This window comes from Zootoca vivipara, chromosome 2 (assembly GCF_963506605.1).
Source record: "Zootoca vivipara chromosome 2, rZooViv1.1, whole genome shotgun sequence".
Taxonomy (NCBI): Eukaryota; Metazoa; Chordata; class Lepidosauria; order Squamata; family Lacertidae; genus Zootoca; species Zootoca vivipara.
The window spans coordinates 6,492,344-6,519,562 of record NC_083277.1 but is presented as its reverse complement, the minus strand read 5'-3'; the positions used below and the strand labels follow the sequence as shown (position 1 = coordinate 6,519,562).

Genomic DNA, 27,219 nt, shown 5'->3' with positions numbered 1-27,219 from the left:
TGGCCGCCGCCAGCTTCAAAAGTCGCATCTACGCATGTCCAGAAGTGCATAGACACGACTTCCGGTGTCGGCCATTTTTGGTGCCCATAGATGGGCGGAGCGACAACGGAAGTTGTGTCGACGCACTTCCTGACATGCGTACAAGCGACTTTCGAAGCCGGCGGCGGCCATTTTTGGTGCCCATAGAAGGGCAAAGCGACACCGGAAGTTACGTTGACACAACTTCTGGTGTCACACGGCTGCCGGTCCCGGATTCTGCAGTCCAGGACTTGGAAGGTAAGGTTATCTCGCATCCCCGTCTTTGTTGACATCCATTACAGTGGTACCTTGGTTCCCAAACGGCTTAGTTGTCAAACAAATTGGCTTCCAAATGCCGCAAACCCAGAAGTAAGTGTTCCGGTTTGCAAACTTTTTTTGGAAGCCGAACGTCCGACATGGCTTCCGATTGAGTGCAGGAAGCTCCTGCAGCCAGTCGGAAGCCGCACCTTGGTTTTTTGAAGTATTTTAATTAGGCGGTCGTGATAGGCTGTAAACCTTGCACATGCCCAGCCAATGGGGCAACAAGGGAGGGAACCTGCGCTCGGGTATAGGGGGATATAAGCTTGTGTTTTGTAATTTTGGGTGTGCCTGCTTTGGGCACCTGCTCTTGCAAGAACGTTTTTAATACTCAATAAACTCTTTGCTGCTTCACCAACTTTGTTCAGATTTTACTTTGAGGGTCTCAGATCCATTTCTAACAGCTTTGAAAGCCCTCATTGACTTAGGCCACAAATATCTGAGAAATTGCCTCCTTCTCCACAGACCTTCTTGGGTTAAGATCAGCAGAATGGCCCCACTTGGCTGTTCCACCACCCTTCGAAGATGAGGGGGTGACCTGCAAACCCCTGGCAGCTCCTAGGTTGTGGAAATCCCTCCCTACAGAGCTGTGTCGAGCACATTCCTTGTATAGTTTATGTCATATGCTGAAAATGCACCCCTTTGCTTTTTACACTTGAAATACAGGTTTTCAGGAAACCGTCCCCCCAATTCCTGTGAATTTAACTTGGTTTTAAACTGTTTTTTATTCAGTATTTTAATTATTGTAATCCACCTTATGGTGAAAGGCAAGTAAGAAATCAAATAGCTAATAACAATATTTCAGATCAAACTGCCAAATTTACAGGATACCTAGATGGATGAAAAGAAAGCAATAATTCTAATAACAAGGTTATATACATGCAGGTTATAATCTAAGCATACAGGTGTTTTATTCTAAACATGCAGGTGTTTTACTCTGGTCACTTTTTGATTATTGTTATATAAATGCAGTTGGACAAAGTGCCTCTGGCCATGCCACTCAGAGATGGCACTCAAAGATGTTAATTTCACAAGGTCATGGCATTTCTAAACATACAGCTATCGACTAGGTCATACTGTCACTTTTTGACTAGACAATTATTTCTTTAAATTGGGCCCTGAGAGATAAACTTTGAAGCTTAGGTGAGTCAAGATAAGGCAGTTCAGTATCTCCTGACAAGAGTTCAGATTGCTTAACAGATAAGGCCGAATCAAATTCAGCTGGAGAAAGTTGGGTTTCCACAGAAATGGGCCTGATTAATTTTTCTCTGTTATTAGATTGTCTAGGACAGGCATCCCCAAACTGCGGCCCTCCAGATGTTTTGGCCTACAACTCCCATCATCCCTAGCTAAGAGGACCAGTGGTCAGGGATGATGGGAATTGTAGTCCAAAACATCTGGAGGGCCAAAGTTTGGGGGTGCCTGGTCTAGGTCATGGAATATCTTCAACAGGATATTTGACAGCAATATGTACTTTGTACGTTTATGTCTGTTTTCTTACTCTTTCACAAAAATAAATATTACTCATCGACATTTCCAGTGGAGAAAACACTTATATGTGGGCTCGCCGATATGATCCAGAGTTATTGCATATTCCAAGCACTGGTGTGAATTCTTTGATGATGGGCGAGATTGGTCTTACTGCTGAAGCTCTTTCCACATTCCATGCATTGGTACGGTTTCTCCTGTGTGTGAATTCTCCGATGAGAGGTAAGGTTGCTCTTCTGACTGAAGCTCTTCCCACACTCTGAGCACTGATACGGCCTTTCCCCCGTATGAATCCTTTGATGGGAAGTGAGGTTGATCTTGTGACTGAAGCTCTTCCCACATTCCAAACACCGATAGGGCTTCTCCCCTGTGTGGATTTTCTGATGTGAAATAAGGTTTGAACCTCTAATGAAGCTCTTCCCGCATTCTGAACATTGATACGGTTTCTCCCCGGTGTGAATCCTCTGGTGGGAAGTGAGGTGGATTATCTGAGTGAAGCCCTTCCCACATTCCAAGCATTTGTACGGCTTGTCCACTCTGTGGATTCTTTGATGAGAACTAAGGGTGGAACTCTGACTGAAGCTCTTCCCACATTCGGGGCACTGAAATGGTTTCTCCCCTTTGTGAATGTTCTGGTGTGAAGTAAGGCTTGAGTATCTAATGAAGCTTTTCCCACATTCCAGGCACTGGTACGGCTTCTCCCCTGTGTGAATTCTCTGGTGGGATGTGAGGTGAATCTTCTGGCTGAAACCTTTCCCGCATTCCAAGCACTTATGTGGCTTCTCCACCCTGTGAATTCTTTGGTGGGAACTCAAGGTAGAGCTCAGCCTGAAGCACTTCCCACATTCCGGGCACTGATACGGTTTCTCCCCTGTGTGCGTCCGGTGATGGGAAGCGAGGTTCGCCTTCTCGCTGAAGCTCTCCCCACATTCCGGGCACTGATAGGGTTTTTCCCCTGTATGAGTTCTTTGGTGGGAAGTGAGATGAATCTTCTGACTGAAGCCCTTTCCGCACTGCAGGCACCTATATGGCTTCTCCGCTCTGTGAATTATCTGGTGAGAAGCAAGGGTGGAACTCAGACTGAAGCTCTTTCCACATTCCATGCACCGGAATGGTTTCGCCTCTTTGTGAATCATCTGACTAATTGCCGTTATCGTCTCGTTGACACAATTTCCGTCTTCCAAGCACCGGTTTGTTTTTTGACCCGACCCGAAACATTCCCAATACACACAACATTGGCTCATTTCTCTTATTTCATGTGTTGGTTCATCTCTTGCAATCTCGTGGTAGTTGCTGCCTTCAGAAGCAGAGGATTTGCTCCAGCAATTCTGATCTATTTCTGTTTTCCTTCTCCGCTGGTCCAAGTCTTCACATGTGCCTCGTTCCGGTGGCAACCCAGGTAGTTCCGTTTTCGTCATGGTTTCACATATGTCATTTGCTGCAATGGAGAGAGAAGAGAGAATCATAGAATCATAGAATCATAGAATCATAGAGTTGGAAGAGACCACAAGGGCCATCCAGTCCAACCCCCTGCCAAGCAGGAAACACCATCAAAGCATTCCTGACAGATGGCTGTCAAGCCTCTGCTTAAAGACCTCCAAAGAAGGAGACTCCACCACACTCCTTGGCAGCAAATTCCACTGCCGAACAGCTCTTACTGTCAGGAAGTTCTTCCTAATGTTTAGGTGGAATTTTCTTTCTTGTAGTTTGAATCCGTTGCTCCGTGTCCGCTTCTCTGGAGCAGCAGAAAACAACCTTTCTCCCTCCTTTATATGACATCCTTTTATATATTTGAACATGGTTATCATATCACCCCTTAACCTTCTCTTCTCCAGGCTAAACATACCCAGCTCCCTAAGCCGTTCCTCATAAGGCATCGTTTCCAGGCCTTTGACCATTTTGGTTGCCCTCTTCTGGACACGTTCCAGCTTATCAGTATCCTTCTTGAACTGTGGTGCCCAGAACTGGACACAATACTCCAGGTGAGGTCTGACCAGAGCAGAATACAGTGGTACTATTACTTCCCTTGATCTAGATGCTATACTCCTATTGATGCAGCCCAGAATTGCATTGGCTTTTTTAGCTGCTGCATCACACTGCTGACTCATGTCAAGTTTGTGGTCAACCAAAACTCCTAGATCCTTTTCACATGTACTGCTCTCAAGCCAGGTGTCTCCCATCCTGTATTTGTGCCTTTCATTTTTTTTGCCCAAGTGTAGTACTTTACATTTCTCCTTGTTAAAATTCATCTTGTTTGCTTTGGCCCAGTTGTCTAATCTGTTAAGGTCATTCTGAAGTGTGATCCTGTCCTCTGGGGTGTTAGCCACCCCTCCCAACTTGGTGTCATCTGCAAACTTGCTCAGGATTCCCTCAAGCCCATCATCCAAGTCATTGATAAAGATGTTGAACAAGACTGGGCCCAAGACAGAACCCTGCGGCACCCCACTAGTCACTACTCTCCAGGATGAGGAGGAGCCATTGATGAGCACCCTTTGGGTTCGGTCAGTAATCCAGCTACAAATCCACTGAATGGTAGCATTGTCTAGCCCACATTTTACCAGCTTCTTTACAAGAATATCATGGGGCACCTTGTCAAAGGCCTTGCTGAAATCAAGATAGGCTACATCCACAGCGTTCCCTTCATCTACCAGGCTTGTAATTCTGTCAAAAAATGAGATCAGATTAGTCTGACATGACTTATTTTTCAGGAACCCATGCTGACTTTTAGTGATCACAGAGTTTCTTTCTAGGTGCTCACAGACTGTTTGCTTAATGATCTGCTCTAGAATCTTTCCTGGTATTGATGTCAGGCTGACTGGGCGGTAATTGTTTGGGTCCTCTCTTTTCCCCTTTTTGAAAATAGGGACAACATTTGCCCTCCTCCAGTCTGCTGGAACTTCGCCTGTTCTCCAGGAATTTTCAAAGATTATTGCCAGTAGTTCTGAAATCACCTCTGCCAGTTCTTTTAATACTCTTGGATGTAGTTCATCTGGCCCTGGAGACTTGAATACATCTAAACTAGCCAAGTATTCTTGTACTACCTCCTTACTTATTCTGGGCTGTGTTTCCCCTGCTGAATCATCTGCTCCATATTCTTCAGGTCGGGCGTTGTTTTCTTTCTTGAAGAAGACTGAGGCAAAGAAGGCATTGAGGAGTTCTGCCCTTTCTCTGTCCCCTGTTTGCATTTCACCATCTTCTCCTCTGAGTGACCCCACTGTTTCCTTGTTTTTCCTTTTGCTACGGACATACCCATAAAAGCCCTTTTTGTTGCTTTTAACCTCTCTGGCGAGCCTGAGTTCATTCTGTGCTTTAGCTTTTCTGACTTTGTCTCTACACGTGCTGGCTATATGTTTGAATTCCTCTCTGGAGATTTCCCCCCTTTTCCATTTTTTGTACATATCCCTTTTAAATCTTAACTCAGTCAAAAGTTCTTTAGATAGCCAGCCTGGCTTCTTTAGGCACCTTCCATGTTTCCGTCTCATTGGTATTGCCTGAAGTTGTGCTTTTAATATCTCCCTTTTAACAAACTCCCAACCATCATGAACTCCCTTCCCTTTTAGTATTACTGTCCATGGGATTTCACCCAGCGTTTCCCTAAGTTTTCTGAAGTCGGCTTTCTTAAAGTCTAGAATTTGGACCTTAGTATGCTTGGTTGCTCCTTTCCGCTGGATAATAAACTCCAGAAGAGCATGGTCACTCCCACCTAATGATCCTGCCACTTCTACCCCACTAACCAAGTCATCACTATTGGTTAGGACCAGATCTAAAATGGCTGATCCTCTTGTTGCTTCTCCCACTTTCTGGACAATGAAGTTGTCTGCAAGGCCAGTGAGGAATCTGTTCGACCTTATGCTCTTGGCTGAGTTTGACATCCAACAAATATCAGGATAGTTGAAATCCCCCATTACTACTATCTCACTTCCTTTGGAATGCTTGGCCATCTGTTCCAGGAAGGCACCATCTGTGTCCTCAGTTTGGCTTGGGGATCTATAGTAAACTCCCACAATGAGATCACTGTTGTTTTTCTCTCCCTTAATTTTGACCCAGATACTCTCAATTTGGCTTTGAAGTTTTAAATCCTGGATCTCTTCACAGGTATACATATCCCTAACATATAAAGCTACTCCTCCTCCTTTCCTGTTTGGTCTATTTCTCTTAAATAGATTGTATCCCTCTATTACTACATTCCAGTCATGAGACTCATCCCACCAGGTTTCAGTGATGCCTATTATGTCATATTTAGTTTGCTGTACCAAGAGCTCAAGTTCATCTTGTTTATTTCCCATGCTCTGTGCATTAGTATACAGACATTGAAGACCGTTGATCATTCCCCCATGTCTCTTATTTAAGGATATTTTCGTCCCACCACTAGGTCTGCATGCTGCTTGCTCCATTTGGTCCTTGACATTTGGATGATCATCTTCAGCATTTGATAGACTCCTACCTTCAGGACCACTGTCTCCCTCCCCCACAAAAGTCAGTTTAAAGCCCTCCTGATGAGGTTTTTGAGTTTTGTGGCAAAAACATTCCTCCCAACTTTTGAGAGAGGAAGAAATGAGTCTCGAATCACTGGACAGCTTAAACCACCACTTATATAATAATAATAATTTATTATTTATACCCCGCCCATCTGGCTGGGTTTCCCCAGCCACTCCTTCAGGTATACTGGACCAAGACCATTTAGGGCTTTAAAGGTCAGCACCAACACTTTGAATTGTGCTCAATGTAGATCTTTCAAGACTGGTGTTATGTGGTCTCGACGGCCGCTCCCAGTCACTAGTCTAGCTGCCGCATTCTGGATTAGTTGTAGTTTCCAAGTCACCTTCAAAGGTTGCCCCACGTAGAGCACATTGCAGTAGTCCAAGCGAGAGATAACTAGAGCATGCACCACTCTGGAGAGACAGTCCGCGGGCAGGTAGGGTCTCAGCCTGCGTACCAGATGGAGCTGATAGACAGCTGCCCTGGACACAGAATTGACCTGCGCCTCCATGGACAGCTGTGAGCACAAAATGACTCCCAGGCTGCGCACCTGGTCTTTCAGGGGCACAGTTACCCCATTCAGAAGCAGGGAATCCTCCACACCTGCCCGCTTCCTGTCCCCCACAAACAGTACTTCTGTCTTGTCAGGATTCAACCTCAATCTGTTAGCCACCACTTATGATAAAGGGGGGAAACTGCATAGGTTTAGATGGGAGGGGCATCCTATCACACATCTAACGACCACTGTTTCAGCTCTCAGCTCAGACCTGAAGTTCATTGGTTTATCCTGGGCTGGTCACTCTCTTTCAGCCTAGCCTACCACACAAGGTTGTTGTGTAAGCAGATGCAACAATCAGATACCTTCTTTCCTGACTGAGCCGTATCAAAATCATGGTGTGCGGCCGGATAAGAACCTGGCTCACTGGTCCAAACAGATTCCCCCAGCCGTTTACTGAAGGGTGATGGAAGGCGCCCTGGTGCATCCTGGGAAATGAGTTTGGAAAGGTGATGCCAGGTGGAGCAGACAGTGGGCCTATTGCTACAGCACAGCTGTTCTGTCAGGCTTCTGAGGAAGGACCGTGGTTCAGCAGTCGAGCTTCTGCCTTGCATGAAGAAGGTCATAGGTTCCAACCCCTGGCATCTTTAGGTATGGCTGGTAAAGCATTCCTGCCTCAAACCCTGGAGAGCTACTGCCAGTCCAGTGTAGACAATAATTAACTGGATGGACCAGTGGTTTCACCCAAAAACTTCTTATATTCTCCAATAACTCCAACCTATTTTTGTATTTGTGCTTATTAAGGCATGAACAACTTGTAAACGCAGACTTGCCATGGACAAATTCAATGATATTTGGAATCCGTTCTTACAAATAGGTTACGATCTGGTGAAGTACAATAACAACCTTGCAAAGAACAGTCGTACTTCGGAAGTCGAACGGAATCCGTTCCGGAAGTCCGTTCAACTTCCAAAGTGTTCATAAACCAAGGCGCGGCTTCGGATTGCCACAGAACCTGCGTCGGACGTTCAGGTTCCAAAGAACATTCGAAAACTGGAACACTCACTTCCAGGTTTGTGGCGTTTGGGAGCCAAAATGTTCGAGTCACAAGGCGTTCGACTTCCAAGGTATACAGTTTTGGTTCCCCCCCCCAACCCCTTTAATTTCTCTTCTTCACGGGTTCTGTTTCTCTTTTTCTTTTTCTCTCTTTCATTTATGTCTCACAATGCTCAGTGTACATATACAGTGGTCCCTCGACTTACGAATTACTCGACATCCGAAGTTTTCGACTTACGAACGGGACAAATGGCCGCACGCTTACAAATTTTTCTACATCCAAACGGAAACCGTTGGTGGTTTTAAATGCGGTTTTTTCGACTTACAAATTTTTCTGAATTTTTTTTTCGTATGGATAACCGCTTTTTGACTTACGAACTTTTTGACCTACAAATGAGCGTTCGGAATGGATTAAGTTCGTAAGTCAAGGGACCACTGTAATTATGTACTTCTTGAACTTTCAATAAAAAATGTTTAAATAATTAAAATAATTAAGGTCCTTGACGTTTCCTGCTGCTGGTTTTTGAATTGCTGATTCAACTATGTGATGGTTTTCATGTTTTGTGTGGAGGTCTAAGCATTGTTCGCCAACTTGCAGTTTTCAGTTAAATTGGAATGCCGGGATAGAAAGGCATTATTTTTCTTTAAAAAATTATTTTTATTGGTTTTACATATAATCACATTACGTAACATCGTACCCTTTTATTTTATCTCTTTGGCTCAACTGAACCTAACGACTTCCTCCTGTCTGATTAAATTAAAACTTTACATTTACATTACATTACAAACAAAATTTTAAACTTTACATCTTTACATTTTGCTTCATTTCCTACCCTTGTTATATCATTACCTAAAATATTGTGTTATTCAACCTGAATAGGTAGCAGTTTTGGCTTACAGATCTTCAAATAACCCTGCTAATAATGTTTCAATTGCTTTCAATCGGTAAATATAGTTCAACCCTGCTAGAAAAGAGGAAAGGCGGGTTTGAGGTACCAAAATATTGGGATTCTGCAAAAATAATAATGCAAAAACACGCGTACGATTTCTAAATAATGTGATTGTCTGCTAGAGGGTCTTACCGAGAGAGGTGACAAGATGGCCGTTCTCCTGCATGACTTCTATATGCAGCGCTTTCTGGTGAGGAGCCAGCCCAGCCCATTCCTCCCCCGTGAAGTAAACAGCAACCTCCTCAAAGGAGGATTCTGCACCCTGGGAGACAACGAGAGGCATCTGTAGTTGTGGGATGTAAAGAAATAAAATAAGCAGGAGAAAATGAAACATTTGCCTCTTTGTAGGTAGCAAGCATGCCATCTACTAGCAAAACCTGTAAGGCTCATCAAGGAAAGGAGACTGGGCAATATTCTGCATGACTTGAGAAGACAGAGAGGAGATACGATGGTCATCTTCAAACATTTGAAGGGCTGTCACATGCAAGATGGATCCAGCTTGCTTTTGTATATAATTTTTATTAAATTTTCTGTTTTACAATTTAAAATAGTCATTTTCACATCCTTAAGATATCAGCGACTTCCCTTCTTCTCTTTCCATGGTTCATTATACGTATCATAAATCCCTGCATATTTTACAAAAACCATACCATTCAGTATTCCATTATTACATCTATCAAAACCTATTTACACTGGGCCGCAGTAGTGGCATACATAAATATGTCACTTTTTTGACACCTGGGGATTTCCGTCTGAATGTCAGTAACATTCTCAGTCCACCTTGTAGGTGGCTTTGACTTAAGGAAAGAAAAAGGGAGAGATTCAAAAGCATTCCCTGTTTAGGAAAGTTTTTAATGAGTGATGTTTAAATGTATTTTTAATCTTTTGTTGGAAGCTGCCCAGAGTAGCTGGGGAAACCCAGCCAGATAGGCGGGGCATAAATAAATAAATAAATAAATAAATAAATAAATAAATATTATTATTATTCCACTTTAACTAGGCCTTTGGCTGACTGAGTGTCCAGAGGAGGGCAACCAAAATGGTAAAAGGCCTGGAAACGATGCCTTACGAGGAACGGCTTAGGGAGCTGGGTATGTTTAGCCTGGAGAAGAGAAGGTTAAGGGGTGATATGATAGCCATGTTCAAATATATAAAAGGATGTCATATAGAGGAGGGAGAAAGATTGTTTTCTGCTGCTCCAGAGAAGCGGACATGGAGCAATGGATTCAAACTACAAGAAAGAAGATTCCACCTAACCATTAGGAAGAACTTCCTGACAGAGCTATTCGGCAGTGGAATTTAAAGGAGGGGGTGATTGGTTTTGTTTTGTTCTTATTTCTATTGTGCATTTGTGGGGATTTTTATGTTGTAATTTTACGTTGTGAACCACCCTGATGAATTTAACAAACAAACAAACAAACGAATGAATGAATGAAATGATCTGTCCCCCTACCTGCTTTGGTGTCGCAGCAACTGCTTCCCCTCTGAAACAAAGGAGAGACGGCTGAGCGGGCCTTGTCAGGATCATTCCTTCACCTGCGAGAGACAAAGGTGATCTCGCTCGTCCCAGAGTTTAAGTGACACATCTCTAAGTGGTCGCCGAGGGTAGAGATCAAGGTTGTACAGTTAGAATTGTTCCACCAGCAAAAGAATTTCTGCTTGCCAGATGAAACAGCCTCTTCTCTCCTCCTAATCCTGTGCTGTGGGTTCTCCTGAACCCCACACTCGAAGCTATTCTGCGGCAGGTTATGTGGGGAAGGAGAGAAGACATCCCCGTTGCGCTGGCGGGATTCATTGTGATGGCTCCTGCCAATGCAACTATTTACAGTAGTTGAATCTGGCCCTGGGATTACGAAACATCTCACCCCTTTTTTAGCTTCCTAAAATGGTCAGACCCCTTTTCTTTTTCTGGGATGTTGGCAACAAGGGAGGGCCAGTGCGGTGCAGTGATTGGAGTGCCAGACCGGGACCTGGGTTCGTGTCCTCACTTAGCCGCAAAGTTCACTGGGGAGACCTTGGGCCAGTCACTGCCTCTTAGCCTAGCCTACCTCGCAGGGCTGTTGTTGAGAGGATAAAACGAGGAAGGAGAGAACCACTTTGAGCTGCTTGGAGAAAGAGGTGGGACAGAAACACAGTAAACAAACAAACAAATCATTGCGTTGATTTCCATATATAAAAGAAAACAACCCTTGCAGGCAATGGCTTATAAAATACTGCGAGGAGATTTGTTTTATCTTGTAAATTTCACCAGATATATTTTGTGTTACAAAGCTTGCTTCTCCATTAATAAAACGTTTTTACGGGAGCTTACTATTACGCAATACTTGCTTCTCTGATAAATAAGGCATTTATCATTTATTTATCATTCCGGCATTTATCTGTTTCACATTATAAGAATTTACTTTAAAAATAACAAGGTAAAATTTCGTTGGAACAAATCTCATTGCAGCAATTTATCAGCCGTTGTTTTCTTTTTTCTTTTTGCAAACTCATACATGCCGCTGCTGAGTTTAGCAGATATGTTCCATATCTAAACACATTATTGGAATAAGCACATTGTGGGAAGGGGATTATTGGTTTGTTTTAGTTCATGAGGCATTTTGTATTCTTCTTTTTTTGCATTTTTTTTTGCTGTGAACGGCAGTATACAAATATCAATAATGCTTTCGAAACATGGACCACTTGTAAATGCCATCTCCAGCTCCTCAAAAGATTCCATCAATGGTGTTTCCAAAAATTTTTACACATCACTTGGGAAGACAGGCGAACTAATATCAGTGTACTGGAAGAAGCAAAGATCACCAGTGTTGAAGCAATGATTCTTCAACATCAACTTCGTTGGACTGGTCATGTTGTGCGGATGCCTGATGGTCGTCTTCCAAAGCAACTACTCTATTCCGAACTTAAAAATGGAAAGCGTAATGCTGGTGGTCAACAAAAGAGGTTAAAAGACTCTATTTAGGCAAATCTTTTAAAATGTAGTATAAACACCGACAACGGGGAAACACTGGCCTTTACCAAAGGTGTCATGGACTCTGAAGACACTCAAACACAGGATGAAAGGGAGAAACGTGCTAAGAGGAAGGCACACTTGGCAAACCCTCAATTCCTGCCTGGAAACCTATGTCCACACTGTGGAAGGATGTGTGGATCCAGAACTGGCCTCCACAGGCACTTACAGACTCACTGTTAAGACTGTGTTCATGGAAGACAATCTTACTCGGCTACGAGTGATCGCCAAAGAAGAACACAGATATAAATAATAATAATAATATAATAATAATAATAAAAAGCACCACCTGGATTCCTTAAATAAGTGCAGGGTGCCTTACCCAGTGAAGTGGCACCTCCAAGAACATCCTGGACAGTCTCTCTTTCTCTGGGATCCACCGGAGCCTTCGCTGCATCAGGGAAATCAGGAGCCACTTCTGAATACAGACCCTTTACCAGAAACAGGAAATGTGGGGAAGGGTGACAAAAAGGGAGAGTCAAGACTAGAGGCTTTGGGGCATTTTCAGTATGCATTTGACAATTGCAGAGAGTGCCAGGAAAGCCTCCTGCACATTCCAAGCCCCTTGGAAGCATCAGGATGAAACCCTCTCTCACCTGCTGCTCTTCCTGCTTCTGGTCCTCTGCCTGACTCAGGAGGAAACCTTCGGCCAGGGCCACCGCCTGGGAACTGGTCTCTGCTCCACATTCCCTGACCCAGCTCTCCATCTCCGGGGGGAGGACAGCCAGGAACTGCTCCAGGATCACCAGGTCCAGGATCTGAGCCTTGGTGTGTCGCTCCGGCTCCAGCCACTTGCGGCAAAGATGGTGGAGTCGGCTGCAAACCTCTCTGGGTCCTTCGGCCTCCTGGTAGCAAAAATGCCTGAAACGCTGGCGTTGAGCGTCTGAGCTGAGGGCGTCCTCCTCACCCAGGGTGTCTTGCGCGGTTCTTTCCCAGAATCTCTCGCTGGCCCCAATCTGGATGCCACCAGGGCCCCTTCCTGCTTCACGGCCAACTGTTTCTGGATTCTCCATCTTCAGTCTGTTTCCCAGGAAAACTACTCTCTCCTCTCCTGACAATTTCTCAAGGCAAAGCCAAAGGGCTGCCTGAAGGCACCGCTAACGAGTCCTGCAAAGCCAAAACATCGTCTTGTTAGAAAATTATGAGGTTGTCAAGGCTGGAAGATTTTCCTTGAACAAATGTGGATAAATCTGGGTAGCAACTAATTCCCTCACACCCTTAAGAAATAGCAGGGGAATGACAAGTTTGAAACTACAGTGGTGCCTCAACTTACGAAGGCGATCCATTCTGCGGCGCTCTTCGTAAGTCGAAGTCTTCGGTTGTCGAAGCGTCCGTTTTGTGCATGTGTGAAGTGCGATTTTGCACTTTGCACATGCACAGACCGGAAAGATTTCCAGGTTTGCCGACTTCGGAAGTCGAAAACCTTCGGAAGTCGAGGCATTCGGATGTTGAGGTACCACTGTATATAGAAACTAGAGATTTGTGGGTGGAGTTTATTTCCTTGAGGACTAGTGGATTAAAGCCTTCAGTCTGGCTGGGAGTCAGAAAATGAGGGATGCCACCCCTCTGAGGATGATGATAATAATAATTATTATTATTTATAGCCCGCCCATCTGGCTGGGTTTCCCCAGCCACTCTGGGCGGCTTCCAACAGAAGTATTAAAATACAATAATTTATTAAACATTAAAAGCTTCGCTAAACAGGGCTGCCTTCAGATGTCCTATAAAAGTCTGGTAGTTGTTTTTCTCTTTGACATCTGGTGGGAGGGCGTTCCACAGGGCGGGTGCCACTACTGAGAAGGCCCTCTACCTGGTTGCCTGTAACTTGGCTTCTCGCTTCTTGGCTTTTTGATCTCCCCCTTACAACTCTACCCCTTTTAGGCACCCTCCTCTTTTCCAGCTTCCACCCTCCCTTCACCCCAAAACTCCCCAGCTATTAGACTTCCTCTCCTAATCCTGCCCTGTAACCTTTAAAGCGCTTCCGCCAATCAACGCAACGCTGCAGACCGACACGCCCTGCGCTCCCCCGCATCATGATGCGGGTGTTCTGTTCGTGTGAAAGGATGATCAGGTGCACAAGCCACTTCCCAATGCGGGGCGAAAATGGGGAGAGGAGGATCTTGCTTGCTCTTCTCGGACCCTCTTCTTTTCAGCCACAAATCCGGGCCACTCTCTCCCCCTCGCAGGGGACTCCTAGCCCCCTCCTCTTTTTCCTGCATTGCAGTTGCATCCTCCCGACTCCTCACCCCCCCTTCCCACCTTAAGTCAAATTAATAGGTAGGGGGGCTCACCAGATCATAGAAGGGTCCCCATGCCGAACTGGGGAGACCCGGAGGCTGCATTCCTCCAAAGCAAGAACCAGGCAAGAGAGTCTTTTGACAAAAATATCCATTTGCTTTGTAGGTCTTCCTCCCCCTCCCCAAACCCCATCCACTCTAGGAATCCAGCTCAGATAATTTTAACCCTTGGCAGCTCAAGCTGTAGGATGATTTTTCTCTCTTAAAACAGGAGCCGAGGAAGAAACGAGCAGTGTGCATGCAGATCCCACACCTCTTTTATTTCCTGATGGTGGGTGGAAGGAGTGAAACCAGTTTGGGGAAGAAGGTATAATAGAATCATAAAGAGGACCGCTTCACCATGAGATCATCTTCTGAGGCCCTCCTTCATGTGCCACCTCAAGAGGTCCGCAGGGTGGCAACACAAGATCAGGGCCTTCTCTGCAGTGGCTCCCCGTCTGTGGAATGCTCACCCCAGGGAAGTCCACCTGGTGCCTTCATTACACACCTTTAGGCGCCAGGCAAAAACGTTCCTTTTTAACCAGGCCTTTGATCTGATTTGCATTGTATGCCCTTTTAAAATGTGGCTCTTTGGGGGGGGGTGTTATTGTTTTTGTTTTTATTTTATATATTGTGATCTTTTCTGTGAACCACCCTGAAACCTCCGATACATATATTCAATTTAATAATAATAATAATAATAATTGTAGACTTGGGAGGTACCTCGAGTCCTCTAGTCCAAACCCCTGCAATGCAAGAATCTCAATTCAAGCATCCATGACAGACGGCCGTCCAACCTCTACTTGAAAACCTCCAAGGAAAGGGAGTCCACAACCTCTCAAGAAAGACAGTTCCACTATTGAACAGCTCTTACTGGATTTCTGTAGGGTTCACTCCTTAGGTTTTCCTTCTCCCAAATATATCCCCCAAGGCAGTGGATCCTAACCAGTATTTTCCTTCTCTTAGATGGGCTCCCTTCCCAGATGGAGGAGCCCCGTCTGTCCCTCACTTCCCTCTACAGCACATGCAGAAACCACCTTCGTGATTGTAGGATCCATTCTTGACCTCAGTTCGTTGGAGCCTGAATTTGCCTGCAGCAGAGGTCCCTAGCTCCCCATAGGTATAGTGACCCAAAGACAGCCAGTCGAAGCCATTCCTGGGGTGTGGCTGCTGTCACCTCCTGACAGCTTGTAGGAGCCACAGGTCAGAGCTGAGTGCAGGATGGGGACCAGAGGTGGACAAACGACCCCAGAAGGAGCAGGACATGTCCCCCACCAGAGGGACTAAAAGGTAAAGGTACCCCTGACCGTTAGGTCCAGTCGCAAGCGACTCTGGGGTTGCGGCGCTCATTTCGCTCTATAGGCCGAGGGAGCCGGTGTTTTTCTGCAGACAGCTTCCAGGTCATGTGGCCAGCATGACAAAGCTGCTTCTGGCGAACTAGAGCAGCGCACGGAAACGCCGTTTACCTTCCCACCTATATTTATCTACCTATAGCGGTACCTATATTTATCTACTTGCACTTTGTCGTGCTTTCGAACTGCTAGATGGGCAGGAGTAGGGACCAAGCAACGGGAGCTTACCCTGTCATGGGGATTTGAACCGCCGAACTTCTGATCGACAAGCCCTAGGTTCAGTGGTTTAGACCACAGCGCCACCCGCATCCCACCAGGTGGACTACCCCTCTCCGAACACCCAGGAATCACAGCTAAAAAACAACAACCTTCTCAGATGCCTATCCAACCTGTTCAGAAACCTCCCAGGTAGACTGTTCTGCTGGCTAACAGCTCTTACGGTCAGAAAGTTATTTCTAGTGTTTATATAGATATTTGCTCCCTGGAAGGACAGATCGTGAAGCTGAGGCTCCAATACTTTGGCCACCTCATGAGAAGAGAAGAATCCTTGGAAAAGACCCTGATGTTGGGAAAGATTGAGGGCACTAGGAGAAGGGGACGACAGAGGACAAGATGGTTGGACAGTGTTCTCGAAGCTACCAACATGAGTTTGACCAAACTGCGGGAGGCAGTGCAAGACAGGAGTGCCTGGCGTGCTATGGTCCATGGGGTCACGAAGAGTCGGACACGACTAAACGACTAAACAACAACAATATAGATATTTACATGGGTAGTTAGAATAATATAATCTTAAAAGAGTTGGAAGGGACCCGAGGGTCATCCAGTCCAACCCCCTTGCAATGCAGGAATCTCAGCTAAAGCATCCATGACAGGTGGTCATCCAACCTCTGCTTAAAAACCTCCAAAGAAGGAGAGTTCATCACCTCCCGAGGGAGTCTGTTCTGCTGTCAAACAGCTCTTTCAGAAAGTTCCCCCCCCCAAATGTCGAGTCGGAATCTCCTTTCTTGTAACTTGAAGCCATGGGTTCGAGTCCTACCCTCCAGAGCAGGATAAAACAAGCATGCTCCCTCTTCCGTGTGACAGCTCTTAAGATATTTGAAGATGGCTCTCATCTCTCCGCTCAGTTTCCTCTTTAAAAGGCTAAACATTCCCAGCTCCTTCAAGAGCATCTTGTAAGGCTTAGTTTCCAGACCCTTGGTCATCTTGGCTGCCCTCCTCTGCACACATTCCACCTTGTCAATATCCTTATTGAATTGTGATGGCCAGAATTGGACGCAGTACTCCAGGTGTACTGGAGAAGTGGTACTATTACTTCCCTTGATCTAGATGCTATACTCCGATTGATGCAGCCCAGGGATGCTTTGGTCCATACCAAATGAACCAGCCCCAGAGAACAGAGGACACTTTAGCTCCAACAAGAGCACACCCAGCTACCTCTTGGCAAAATGGAAAGGGGCTGGTTTTGACCAGGAGGGAAACAGAACTTCCTGAGACTCTCAGTTTCCCCCTTTTTTAAAAAAGCATCAAGTTCCCAGCCCCTAAGGAGGAGCAAGCACTTGGAAGCGGGTGGAGCGTGGCTGTGAAATGAGAGCAGAAGGTGCATGAAGGAGAACTCAGGCACTTGGGAACTGGGAAACATTAACAGATTCTGCAAAACGGTGCTCTTTTTAGAGAAATACAGCTTGTGTATGCCGATTTTATTTTCATTGTTAAGCATGGAGAACACACAGACCTGGCTGTTAACTTAGAAAATTCTCAACACCAGTTTTCAGGGCACACCTTCTCCCTTGCAACGCTGTTGAGTGAAACTCAGGGAAAGAGAACAAACACCGAGTTGTGAGGAGTTGTTTTTATAATCTATAAAACCCCTAAATTGTAGTAAAAAAAAAAAAACACCAACAGAAGACAAAGGAAAAAAGCTCCCAACTACAACATGAGATGCTTCAACTCTCGCTAGGTTCTTTGATATTCAGGCTGCACACGCAAATTTGTGTTTGTGCGGCCTTGGTTTTTTGATATCTGCACATGTGCACCTTTAACATTTCTTCCCAACGCATTTACAAAAACAAATGGGATGTCAATCACAGAGTTTTGCAAGGCAGAAACACTTAACGGAGAAAATCCACCACCAAGCCCAATATTTACACTGAGACATGAACCCGTGTGCATACAAAAATATTCATTCAAACAGATGGAGGGGCTCTGTGTTCGTCTTCCATTTGCAGCCTGGAAATAACTCTGGCAGGGGTCTCTATTTTTTTTATGCCTTTAGGCACCTCTGGGATTTAGAGATGGGGGCATGTCATTCAAAAAAAGGCCTCCTTGCTCAAAATGAAAATCTTTAAGCCAGAAATGGCCCATCTCCAACTTGCATGATTACTGAATAAGACACATTTTGTTTTAACAGGTAGGTAGCCGTGTTGGTCTGAGTCGAAGCAAAATAAAAAAATTCCTTCAGTAGCACCTTAAAGACCAACTAAGTTTTTATTTTGGTATGAGCTTTCGTGTGCATGCACACTTCTTCAGATACCAAGTGTGCATGCACACGAAAGCTCATACCAAAATAAAAACTTAGTTGGTCTTTAAGGTGCTACTGAAGGAATTTTTTTATTTTGTTTTAACAAACAGCCATTAAGTTAAAGGTTCCTTAGCTGCAAACCATCCATTAAAATCACAGATCCAGCGCTAATCAACACCACCATTGACAGAGACATAGCTTATAACACAGTGGTTGTTCTGGGAGGAAACCCCCTATAATAATAATAATCTGGTTGCATACCGATCCGTGTCTCAGATCCCCATTGTTGTGCTATGGCACTGCTGGCAAGCACTGGATCTGTGACTTTTGTGTGTGGAGAACATGGGCAGAGAGGAAGGAAGCACTAGGGTTGCCGGACTCAATAGAGGACAGGACTTCTGTGCCTTTAATTGCCCTGCTCTCTTTTGAGTCTGGAAACCTTAAAGAGAAACCAGCAGACCCTTTGTTTAATTTCCAAGCAAAGGGTCTGCTGGTTTCTCTTTAAGGTTGCCAGACTCAAAAGAGAGCAGGCAATTAAAGGCACAGAAGTCCCGTCCTCTATTGAGTCCGGCAACCCTAGAAAGCACCCAGCTGCAGATACATAGAAAACACACACAGCAAGAGGGACCACCACGCACATTTAGACTCTGTGCATTTCTGTGGGGCAAAGATCTGACCCAGTAGAATTAAAACCCATCCTCCTTGGGGGGGGGGGTTATGCAGCTTCCCTTCAAAACGGACATCAAATTAGAGATTGTGTTGATGTCTATGCTCTTTCCCTTTCTGTCTTTCCACTTTCCCACTTTCCCCTCCTCCCAATACATAGGGGACTGAGCAGGCATGGGGGGGACTTGATTATATCATCCTACAGATAGCGAGGCCCCCAAACATGTCCCAAAATCCATTACCAGGAGGCAAGCATTTTGGGAAATGCCCTCGTCAGCACTGACCACGCATAGGAGCTGAACGCTCCCATACGGAAGCATCACTACGTGCTCAGGAGAGGAAGGATGGATGGGGAGGGCAGAGGGGAACAGCGGTTTCACATTTTGTATTAGAAAAGGAGCAAAGCTACAAGAAAATGCTTCAGTTCCTTTGCTGTCATTGCTCAGGATAGGTACCATATATTGCTCCCTGCTTAGCATTCATTTATACAGTGCATGTCTGATGTGGGTCCTCGCAATCGAACTCCTGTTTCACGTGGGAGACAATATTTTGCTGCATATTCAAATCGCTTCTGTGAGTTCTTTGATGATACGTGAGGTTTATCTTGTTATTGTAGTTGTTTCCACACTCCAAGCACTTATATGATTTCACCGCTGTGTGAGTTCTTTGATGCAAGTTCAGGCCGGACCTTCTAGTGAAGCTCTTTCCGCACTCCGGGCATTGATATGGCTTCTCGCCGCTGTGACTTCTCTGATGCAGATTAAGGCTTGATCGTCTAGTGAAGCCGTTTCCGCATTCCAAGCAGGTGTAGGGTTTCTGCCCTGTGTGAGCTGTTTGGTGAGCAGAGAGGCCTATCTTCTGCGTGAAGCCCTTTCCGCATTCCAAGCATTTGTATGGCTTCTCCCCTGTGTGAGTCCTTCGGTGAAAAGTGAGCCTGCTCTTCTCTTTAAAGCTCTTTCCGCATTCGAGGCACTGATATGGTTTCTCTCCTGTGTGGATTCTCTGATGAGAAGTTAGGGTGCAACGGTGACTGAAGCTCTTTCCGCATTCCATGCACTGATATGGCTTCTCCCCTGTGTGGATTCTTTGATGATAGGTGAGGCTCCCCTTATGGCTGAAGCTCTTTCCACACTCTAAGCACCGATATGGTTTCTCCCCTGTATGAGTTGTTTGATGAGCAGCGAGACCAATCTTCCACGTAAAACCCTTTCCACATTCCAGGCATTTATACGGTTTCTCCACCCTGTGGATTCTCTGATGGGAAGTCAGGGTACAACGTTGACTGAAGCTCTTCCCGCACTCCACGCACTGATATGGCTTCTCCCCTGTGTGAGTTGTTTGATGATAAGTGAAACTTATCTTATGCGTGAAACACTTTCCACATTCCAGACACTCAAACGGTTTCTCCCCTGTGTGGATTCTCTGATGAGAAGTAAGGCTACAACGCTGGCTGAAGCTCTTTCCACATTGCACACACTGATACGGCTTCTCGCCTGTGTGGATTCTCTGGTGCAAAGTAAGGTTTGTGCTTCGAATGAAACTTTTCCCACATTCCAAGCACTGATATGGCTTCTCCCCTGTGTGGATTCTTTGATGCAAAGTGAGGTTTGAACTTCTGATGAAGCTCTTCCCGCATTCCAAGCACTGGTATGGTTTTTCCCCTGTATGAATTCTTTGGTGGAAAGTTAGGTGTATCTTCTGGCTGAAGCCCTTTCCACATTCCAAGCACTTATATGGCTTCTCCCCTGTATGAATTCTTTTATGAGTCGTAAGATACATCTTCTGACTGAATGTCTTTCCGCATTCTCTGCACTGATATGGTTTCTCCCCAGTATGGGTTTGGCAATGAGCTTCACATTCCAATTTCTGACACACACAGTATTTATCCTTTTCCTGTACTTCTTCTTCTTCTTCTTCTATGATCACAATTTCAGGGTAGCTACTGCCCTGAGTAGCAGAGGATATATTCCACCTGTTCTGATTTGCTTCAGTCTTATTTCTCAGCTGCTCCTCATTTCTATGCGTGTCCCTTCCTGCCAACATCCAGCATATGTCTCCCTTATTCCTGGCTTCCCATTTGTTGCCTGCAGTTGAGAAAGAACACCGGTGAGTACCTGAGTAAGACATGAATAATATAATAATAATAATTTATTATTTGTACCCCGCCCATTTGGCTGGGTTTCCTCAGCCACTCTGGGTGTCTTCCAACAAAGATTTAAAATACATTAACATGTCACACATTAAAAGCTTGCCTGAACAGGGCTGCCTTCAGATGTCTTCTAAAAGTCAAGTAGTTATTTATCTCTTTGACATCTGATGGGAGGGCGTTCCACAGGGCGGGTGCCACCACCGAGAAGGCCCTCTGCCTGGTTCCCTGTAGCTTTGCTTATCGCAGCGAGGGAACCACCAGAAGGCCCTCGGCCCTGGACCTCAGTGTCCGAGCAGTCTTAAAAACATTTATAAACCACTTCATATTTTCAAAAGATTCCAATTTAGATGCGCTGCCCGTCAATTACACATTTTACCATCGCTCTTGACTGGCCTTAAGAAAGTCTTACTGAGATAGGTGACGAGGCGATAATTCTCTTCCATGACATCCCTATGAAGAGCTCTCTGGTCAGGATCCAGGAGAGCCCACTCCTCCTCTGTGAAATGGACAGACACAGCCTCAAAGGACCACGGACCCTGAAAGAGAAGGAAAAATTTATGTCTTGATAGAAATTAAGAGTGTCTGCTAGCGAAACCCAGAAGTCTCATCAGGGGAGAATGGCTGTGTATTATCCCACAGAAGTTAAACCTTCTGAGGAGGAATTCACAGCCTCCCCCCCCTCTTTTAACTTATACTTTAAGGTTTATACATTTCACTAATTTTACAATCATTTCAACATTTCAAAGCTTGACTTCCTTCCCCCTCTTTCTTTCCTTACATTTATTTTTAATATCTTCTGCATATCGCAATTAACTTAAATTGCTCATTTATTCATCTCCTTTAAATATGTACTCTTATGAAACTGCAGGTCATTACAATAATCCTGCCAATGTTCTTATCTGTTCGCAATTTATCTGTAAATGTTCAATAAACCATTTCCACTCTTTTATATAAAAAAGGTTTTCTTGATTTCTTATTCTTCCGGTAAGTTTCGCCATTTCCGCACATTCCATATGTTTTTGTATCCATTCGTCCTTTGCTGGGACTTCCTTTCATTTTTGGGTGAGTAACATTCTTGCCACTGTAGCAGCACACATAAATAAATTTCTACACAGTTTAGGTAGCTCTGTCCTTATAATTCCCCAAATAAAAGCTTCTGGGTTGTTGTTGTTGTTGTTTTTTAAACAAATGTTATTTTAAACATCCTTTTCAATTCATTATATATCACTGCCTTTCTCTTGGGAGCTTTGATAGAAGCAAAGATGAGGGAGGAGGAGGAGGAGGAGGAGGAGGAGGAGGAGGAGGAGGAGGAGTTTGGTTTGATATCCCGCTTTATCACTACCCAAAGGAGTCTCAAAGCGGTTAACATTCTCCTTTCCCTTCCTCCCCCACAACAAACACTCTGTAAGGTGAATGGGGCTGAGAGACTTCAAAGAAGTGTGCCTAGCCCAAGGTCACCCAGCAGCTGCATGTGGAGGAGCGGAGACGCGAACCAGAGACGCGAACTCGGTCCCCCAGATTACGAGTCTACCGCTCTTAACCACTACACCACACTGGCTGGAGAGAATTTCCACCAGGACCAGGGAGATGAGAAGGCTCTTCCCAGACAGTCTCCCATATGATCCGTCCCTGATCCATACCTGATCGTTTACCTCAGCAACGGCTTCCCCTCCAACACAAGGAAGGGACGGCTGAGGGGGTCTCGCCAGCATCACCCTGTCATCTGTAAGAGAGAAAGATGGTAGGGAAGACATCTTCTCTCCCAGGTTTCAAGCCAGGGTCTTTCTGAGCCCTACCTGAAGACGCCCACGATTGAACTGGAGACCTTCTGCAGGCAAAACAGATGCTCTGCTGCTTGGGCGAAAGCCCTTCTCAAGGGAGCGACAGTGTTTACCATGGTGAAACATTTGCACGTCAGAAGTTTTTGGGAGAAAAAAATACGATTTGCAAATGCCGTCAACCAAAATCAGCATTTCCAACAGCTACAAGGATGGCAACACGCCCTTGTATACAAGAAGTGTCCTGTGGACATGTAACAATAATAATAATTCATGGACCTCATGAGGAATAGAATGGAATCATAGAATTGGAAGGCACCACGAGGGTCACCCGCGGAGGGACATAATTATTATTATTCCTTCCGTTTATATCCCACCCTTCTTCCCCAAGAGAGCCCTGGGTGGCAAACATATCGATTAAAATATCATTTAAAACATTGCAAAACTAGTTAAGAACAATCACATGCACTCTAAATAACTACAGTGGTACCTCGGTTTATGAACACAATTGGTTCTGGAAGTCTGTTCATAAACTGAAGCGTTCATAAACTGAAGCGAACTTTCCCACTGAAAGTAATGGAAAGTGGATTAATCCGTTCCAGATGGGTCCGCGGCGTTCATAAACCGAAAATTCATAAACCGAGGTGTTCATAAACCGAGGTTCCACTGTATTACCATCCGCTAGGGAAATGTTTTTTAACCTTGGTTCTGCCAAGATTGATGGACTACAACCCCCATCATCCCCAGCTATCTTAGATGGGCTGGTCAGGGATAATGCGAGTTGTAGTCCAACATTTGGGGATCCAAGGTTGAAGAGGACTGCACTAGGGAAAGGATCCAAAGCGAGGTCCAAATGCAATATAAGCCCTAAAACCATTTACACAAACACAACCAGCAAAACAGCTGAAAACGCAATGTTTTACCGAGGCAGGCGACGAGAAGATAATTCTCCTCCATGACCTCCCTGTGCAGGGCTCTCTGGTCAGAATCCAGCAGAGCCCACTCCTCTGCCGTGAAATACATTGCCACGTCCTCAAAATAAATTCGAGCCTGAAAAGAAAAGGAAAACGTTGGCCCTTTTGCAGACAATGCACTTGCAAAATCCAGAGGATTCAACAAGGAAAAGTGGCTGAAGTTTACAGCATGTTATTCCTTGAAGGAGAACTACTTGAAAATGATTTACAGCTGCTATTTAACTCTGAGTAGGCATGCACGGGTGGTGGGTGGGATGCGGGTGGTGCTGTGGTCTAAACCACAGAGCCTAGGGCTTGCCGATCGGAAGGTCGGTGGTTCGAATCCCCGCAACAGGGTGAGCTCCCATTGTTCGGTCCTAGCTCCTGCTCACCTAGCAGTTTGAAAGCACGTCAAAGTGCAAGTAGATAAATAGTTACCGCTCCGGTGGGAAGGTAAACGGCGTTTCTGTGCACTGCTCTGGTTCGCCATGATCCGGAAACTGTCTGTGGACAAACGCCGGCTCCCTTGGCCTATAGAGCAAGATGAGCGCGCAACCCCAGTCGTCCGCAACTGGACCTAATGGTCAGGGGTACCTTTAGGCATGCTAAGATGTATAAGTTTGAATCAGATAAGTGCTGGAGATGCAAGGAGGTAGAGGGAACGTTCTTTCATATGTAGTGGACTTGTAAAAGGGTAAAAGAGTTTTGGAAAATAATTTACAATTAATTGAAAAAAAATGTTTAAAAGCCCTTTCTCAAAAAAAAAAAAAAAGAGAGTCATTTTTGTTAGGGACAATTCAGATGGAAATTCCCAGGTGTCAAAAAAGGTTATTTATGTATGCCACTACTGCAGCCCGTGTTTAAGGTAAAGGTAAAGGGACCCTTGACCATTTGGTCCAGTTGTGACCGACTCTGGGGTTGCGGCGCCCGTCTCGCTTTACTGGCCAAGGGAGCCGGCGTACAGCTTCCAGGTCATGTGGCCAGCATGACTAAGCCGCTTCTGGCGAACCAGAGCAGCGCACGGAAACACCGTTTACTTTCCCGCCGGAGCGGTACCTATTTATCTACTTGCACTTTGATGTGCTTTCGAACTGCTAGGTGGGCAGGAGCAGGGACCGAACAATGGGAGCTCACCCAGTTGCAGGAATTCGAACCACCAACCTTCTGATTCAGCAAGCTCCAGGCTCTGTGGTTTAGAGCACAGCGCCACCCACGTCCGTATATCATAGATAGATAACGGTAAAAGATGTAGGAATTCTTGCATGGGACAGAGCATTGGGATTTGAATCGTCGACCTTCTGATCAGCAAGACCTAGGCTCTGTGGTTTAGACCACAGCGCCACCCACGTCCTACTGTTTAAGGTAAAGGTTAGCCCCAAAATGGAAAACGAGCGAAGTCCCAACGGAAGAAAAATGGCAACTTAAACTGATGGAATGTGTGCAGCTTGCAGACTTAACATATAGCATAAGACAGGCATTCCCGAACTTTGGCCCTCCAGATGTTTTGGACTACAATTCCCATCATCCCTGACCACTGATCCTGTTAGCTAGGGATCATGGGAGTTGTAGGCCAAAACATCTGGAGGGCCGCAGTTTGGGGGTGCCTGGCATAAGACAACAAGAAAGACATACGTTTAGAGAAGATTGGGAAATGTTTATTGAATATGGGAGTGGGGATTGTACACACCTGAAAAAGGTTGGCAGCATTAGGAGAAATTCAGAAGTGTAAATAAGTTTCGATGGATGTAATAACGGAATACTGAATGGTTTAGTTTATATAAAATATGCAGGTATGCTATGCAAAATGAACCATGGAAAGAGAAGGGAAGTCATTGATATTTCAAGCTTGTTTAAGTGAATCTTTTAAATTGTAAAACAGAAAATTTAATAAAAATTAGAGAAAGAGAGAGAGAGAGAGAGAGAGAGAGAGAGAGAGAGAGAGAATTGGCTGGGTATTATCCTGCAGGACTTCTCGAGTGGCATTCGCAGCCTCCTTGGTGGGCAGCCTAGAAAGAAGTGACGAGATTTATGCATTGCAAAGGGTTGGACTAGATGACCCATGGGTCCCTTCCAACTCTAAGATGCTATGATTCTATAAGAAGGACAGAGAATCGTTCAGATGCAAGGAGGTGAGGAGAGGCGCTTGGCTTCCTCTTGGCAGCCTTCCCTGTGATGCTTCCACCTACCTGAAATGTAGCTTGCACAGGTGCTTCCGCTCCCCCATGAAGAAAAAATGCCCAAGGAGCTGCTGCCGGCAGTAACCCTCCACCTGTGACAGGGAAAGGTGACAGGAAGCCATCAGAGCAGACGTTAATATCAGAGGCTGCACGACAAATTTCTCCTTTTTTTTAATGCATTCTTATGAAATTTCTAGGTGCGGGTCGACTTCACAAAACCAAGTCTTCAAGTTTCGCCAAGGAATGCCCTTTTGAACTGGGGAAAAGTCTGGAAATGAGCATCCTTTCGTGCCCTGTTTAAGGGAAAACCTAAAATGCGTCTCACAGATTTACTGCAGGGCGGTCCAACTTCTCATGCCAAGTGAGCCGCAAGAGAACTCTGACGCAGAACAAGGGGGCCACACACTTACATTAAATTTCCATATTGAAGATTGAAGCGTTCACAATAGATTTAATATTATCTATATAATATTTAACACACAGTTAATAGATTTAATCATTTTAGAAGTTTAAGATACTAATAAATTATGGGCCTCCGTTAACAGTGCGTAACACAAAAAAAGAAATTTTAAGCCTTTAAGATGTTTTTCCCCATGAACTCTGATGAGGTCCTGCCAAAAGCGGCCTGCCAGGCCAGACCCACCCTTGTTTCTTGCATGATCAATAAAAAAGGATCAACTTAAAACTTACCCAGTGAGGTGTCACCTAAGTCACTCTGTGGCACAGACTGTCTATGTAGGGGAATCTCTCTGGCGTCTGAGGGAAGCTTTTCTACCCCGTGGAAATCTGTGGCCACTTCTGCAAACAGATCCTGGAGCTGAAACAGCAACGAATGGCGAGGATTATTAGGAAAGTAAGGACAGAGGCAAAGGCCTCTGTGGTTTGGCACACTCCTCCTTGCGGGACTTTCGGAAAGAGTTTGGCAATTTTGCGCTCACCTGCTGCTCTGCCTGCCTCGCATCCTCTGCCTGACTCAGGAGGAAACTTTTAGTCAAGGCCACCATCTGGGAACTGGACTCTGCTCCACATTCTCTGACCCAGCTCTCCATCTCCGCTGAAGGACAGGCAGGAACTGCTCGGAAATCACCAGGTCCAGGATCTGATTTTTCATGTATTAAGCTGTTGAAACCCACATTACTAATGAAGGTGTGTTTTCACTCTCGTTGGAAACAGTTTTAATGGTTTCACGTAGATCAAAGTATAACATCTCTTTGTTGCGTCCAAGTTCAGGTAGGCTGCTTCTGTATATGGAGGCTTCATTCCCCGCATTCGCTACATCCTTGCATCCCCTTGTCCCCTTGTCCATATCCTATTATTATACAGACACAATGTATAGGGGAAAACACAACATGTGTTGTGCCATCCACTTGTGCTTCTATATTCAGGCACAACACAGGCTATTCAATTTCATTTTAAAATGTGTTTTAAAAATCAGGTGTGTTTTTTAAAAAACCCAACAACCATCATATCATAAAACACCAGCAACTGGTTGGCCACTGTGAGAACAGGATTCTGGACAAGATGACACCATTGAC

General features: G+C 45.2%; 1 protein-coding gene across 1 annotated transcript; it reads right to left on the bottom strand.

The window, feature by feature from the left end:
• Positions 1 to 1,212: 1,212 nt before the first annotated feature.
• LOC118080198 (zinc finger protein 420-like) lies at positions 1,213 to 27,219 on the bottom strand. Its single transcript, XM_060269882.1, has 8 exons — positions 26,623 to 27,219; positions 26,375 to 26,501; positions 25,694 to 25,776; positions 23,478 to 23,604; positions 22,417 to 22,499; positions 21,186 to 21,312; positions 19,265 to 20,711; positions 1,213 to 2,847 (listed from the first exon to the last, which is right to left on the bottom strand). Exons 1-8 carry the CDS (start codon positions 26,731 to 26,733, stop codon positions 1,920 to 1,922), a joined length of 3,033 nt encoding a protein of 1,010 aa, XP_060125865.1. The 5' UTR covers positions 26,734 to 27,219; the 3' UTR covers positions 1,213 to 1,919.

Coding starts and splice junctions, on each gene's coding strand:
- LOC118080198 (XM_060269882.1), bottom strand. CDS start 26,733: ATGGAGAGCTGGGTCAGAGAATGTGGAGCAGAGTCCAGTTCCCAGATG. Junction 25,777..26,374: donor CTTAGGTGACACCTCACTGG/GTAAGTTTTAAG, acceptor TCCCTGTCACAG/GTGGAGGGTTACTGCCGGCA. Junction 22,500..23,477: donor TCTTCTCGTCGCCTGCCTCG/GTAAAACATTGC, acceptor TCTCTCTTACAG/ATGACAGGGTGATGCTGGCG.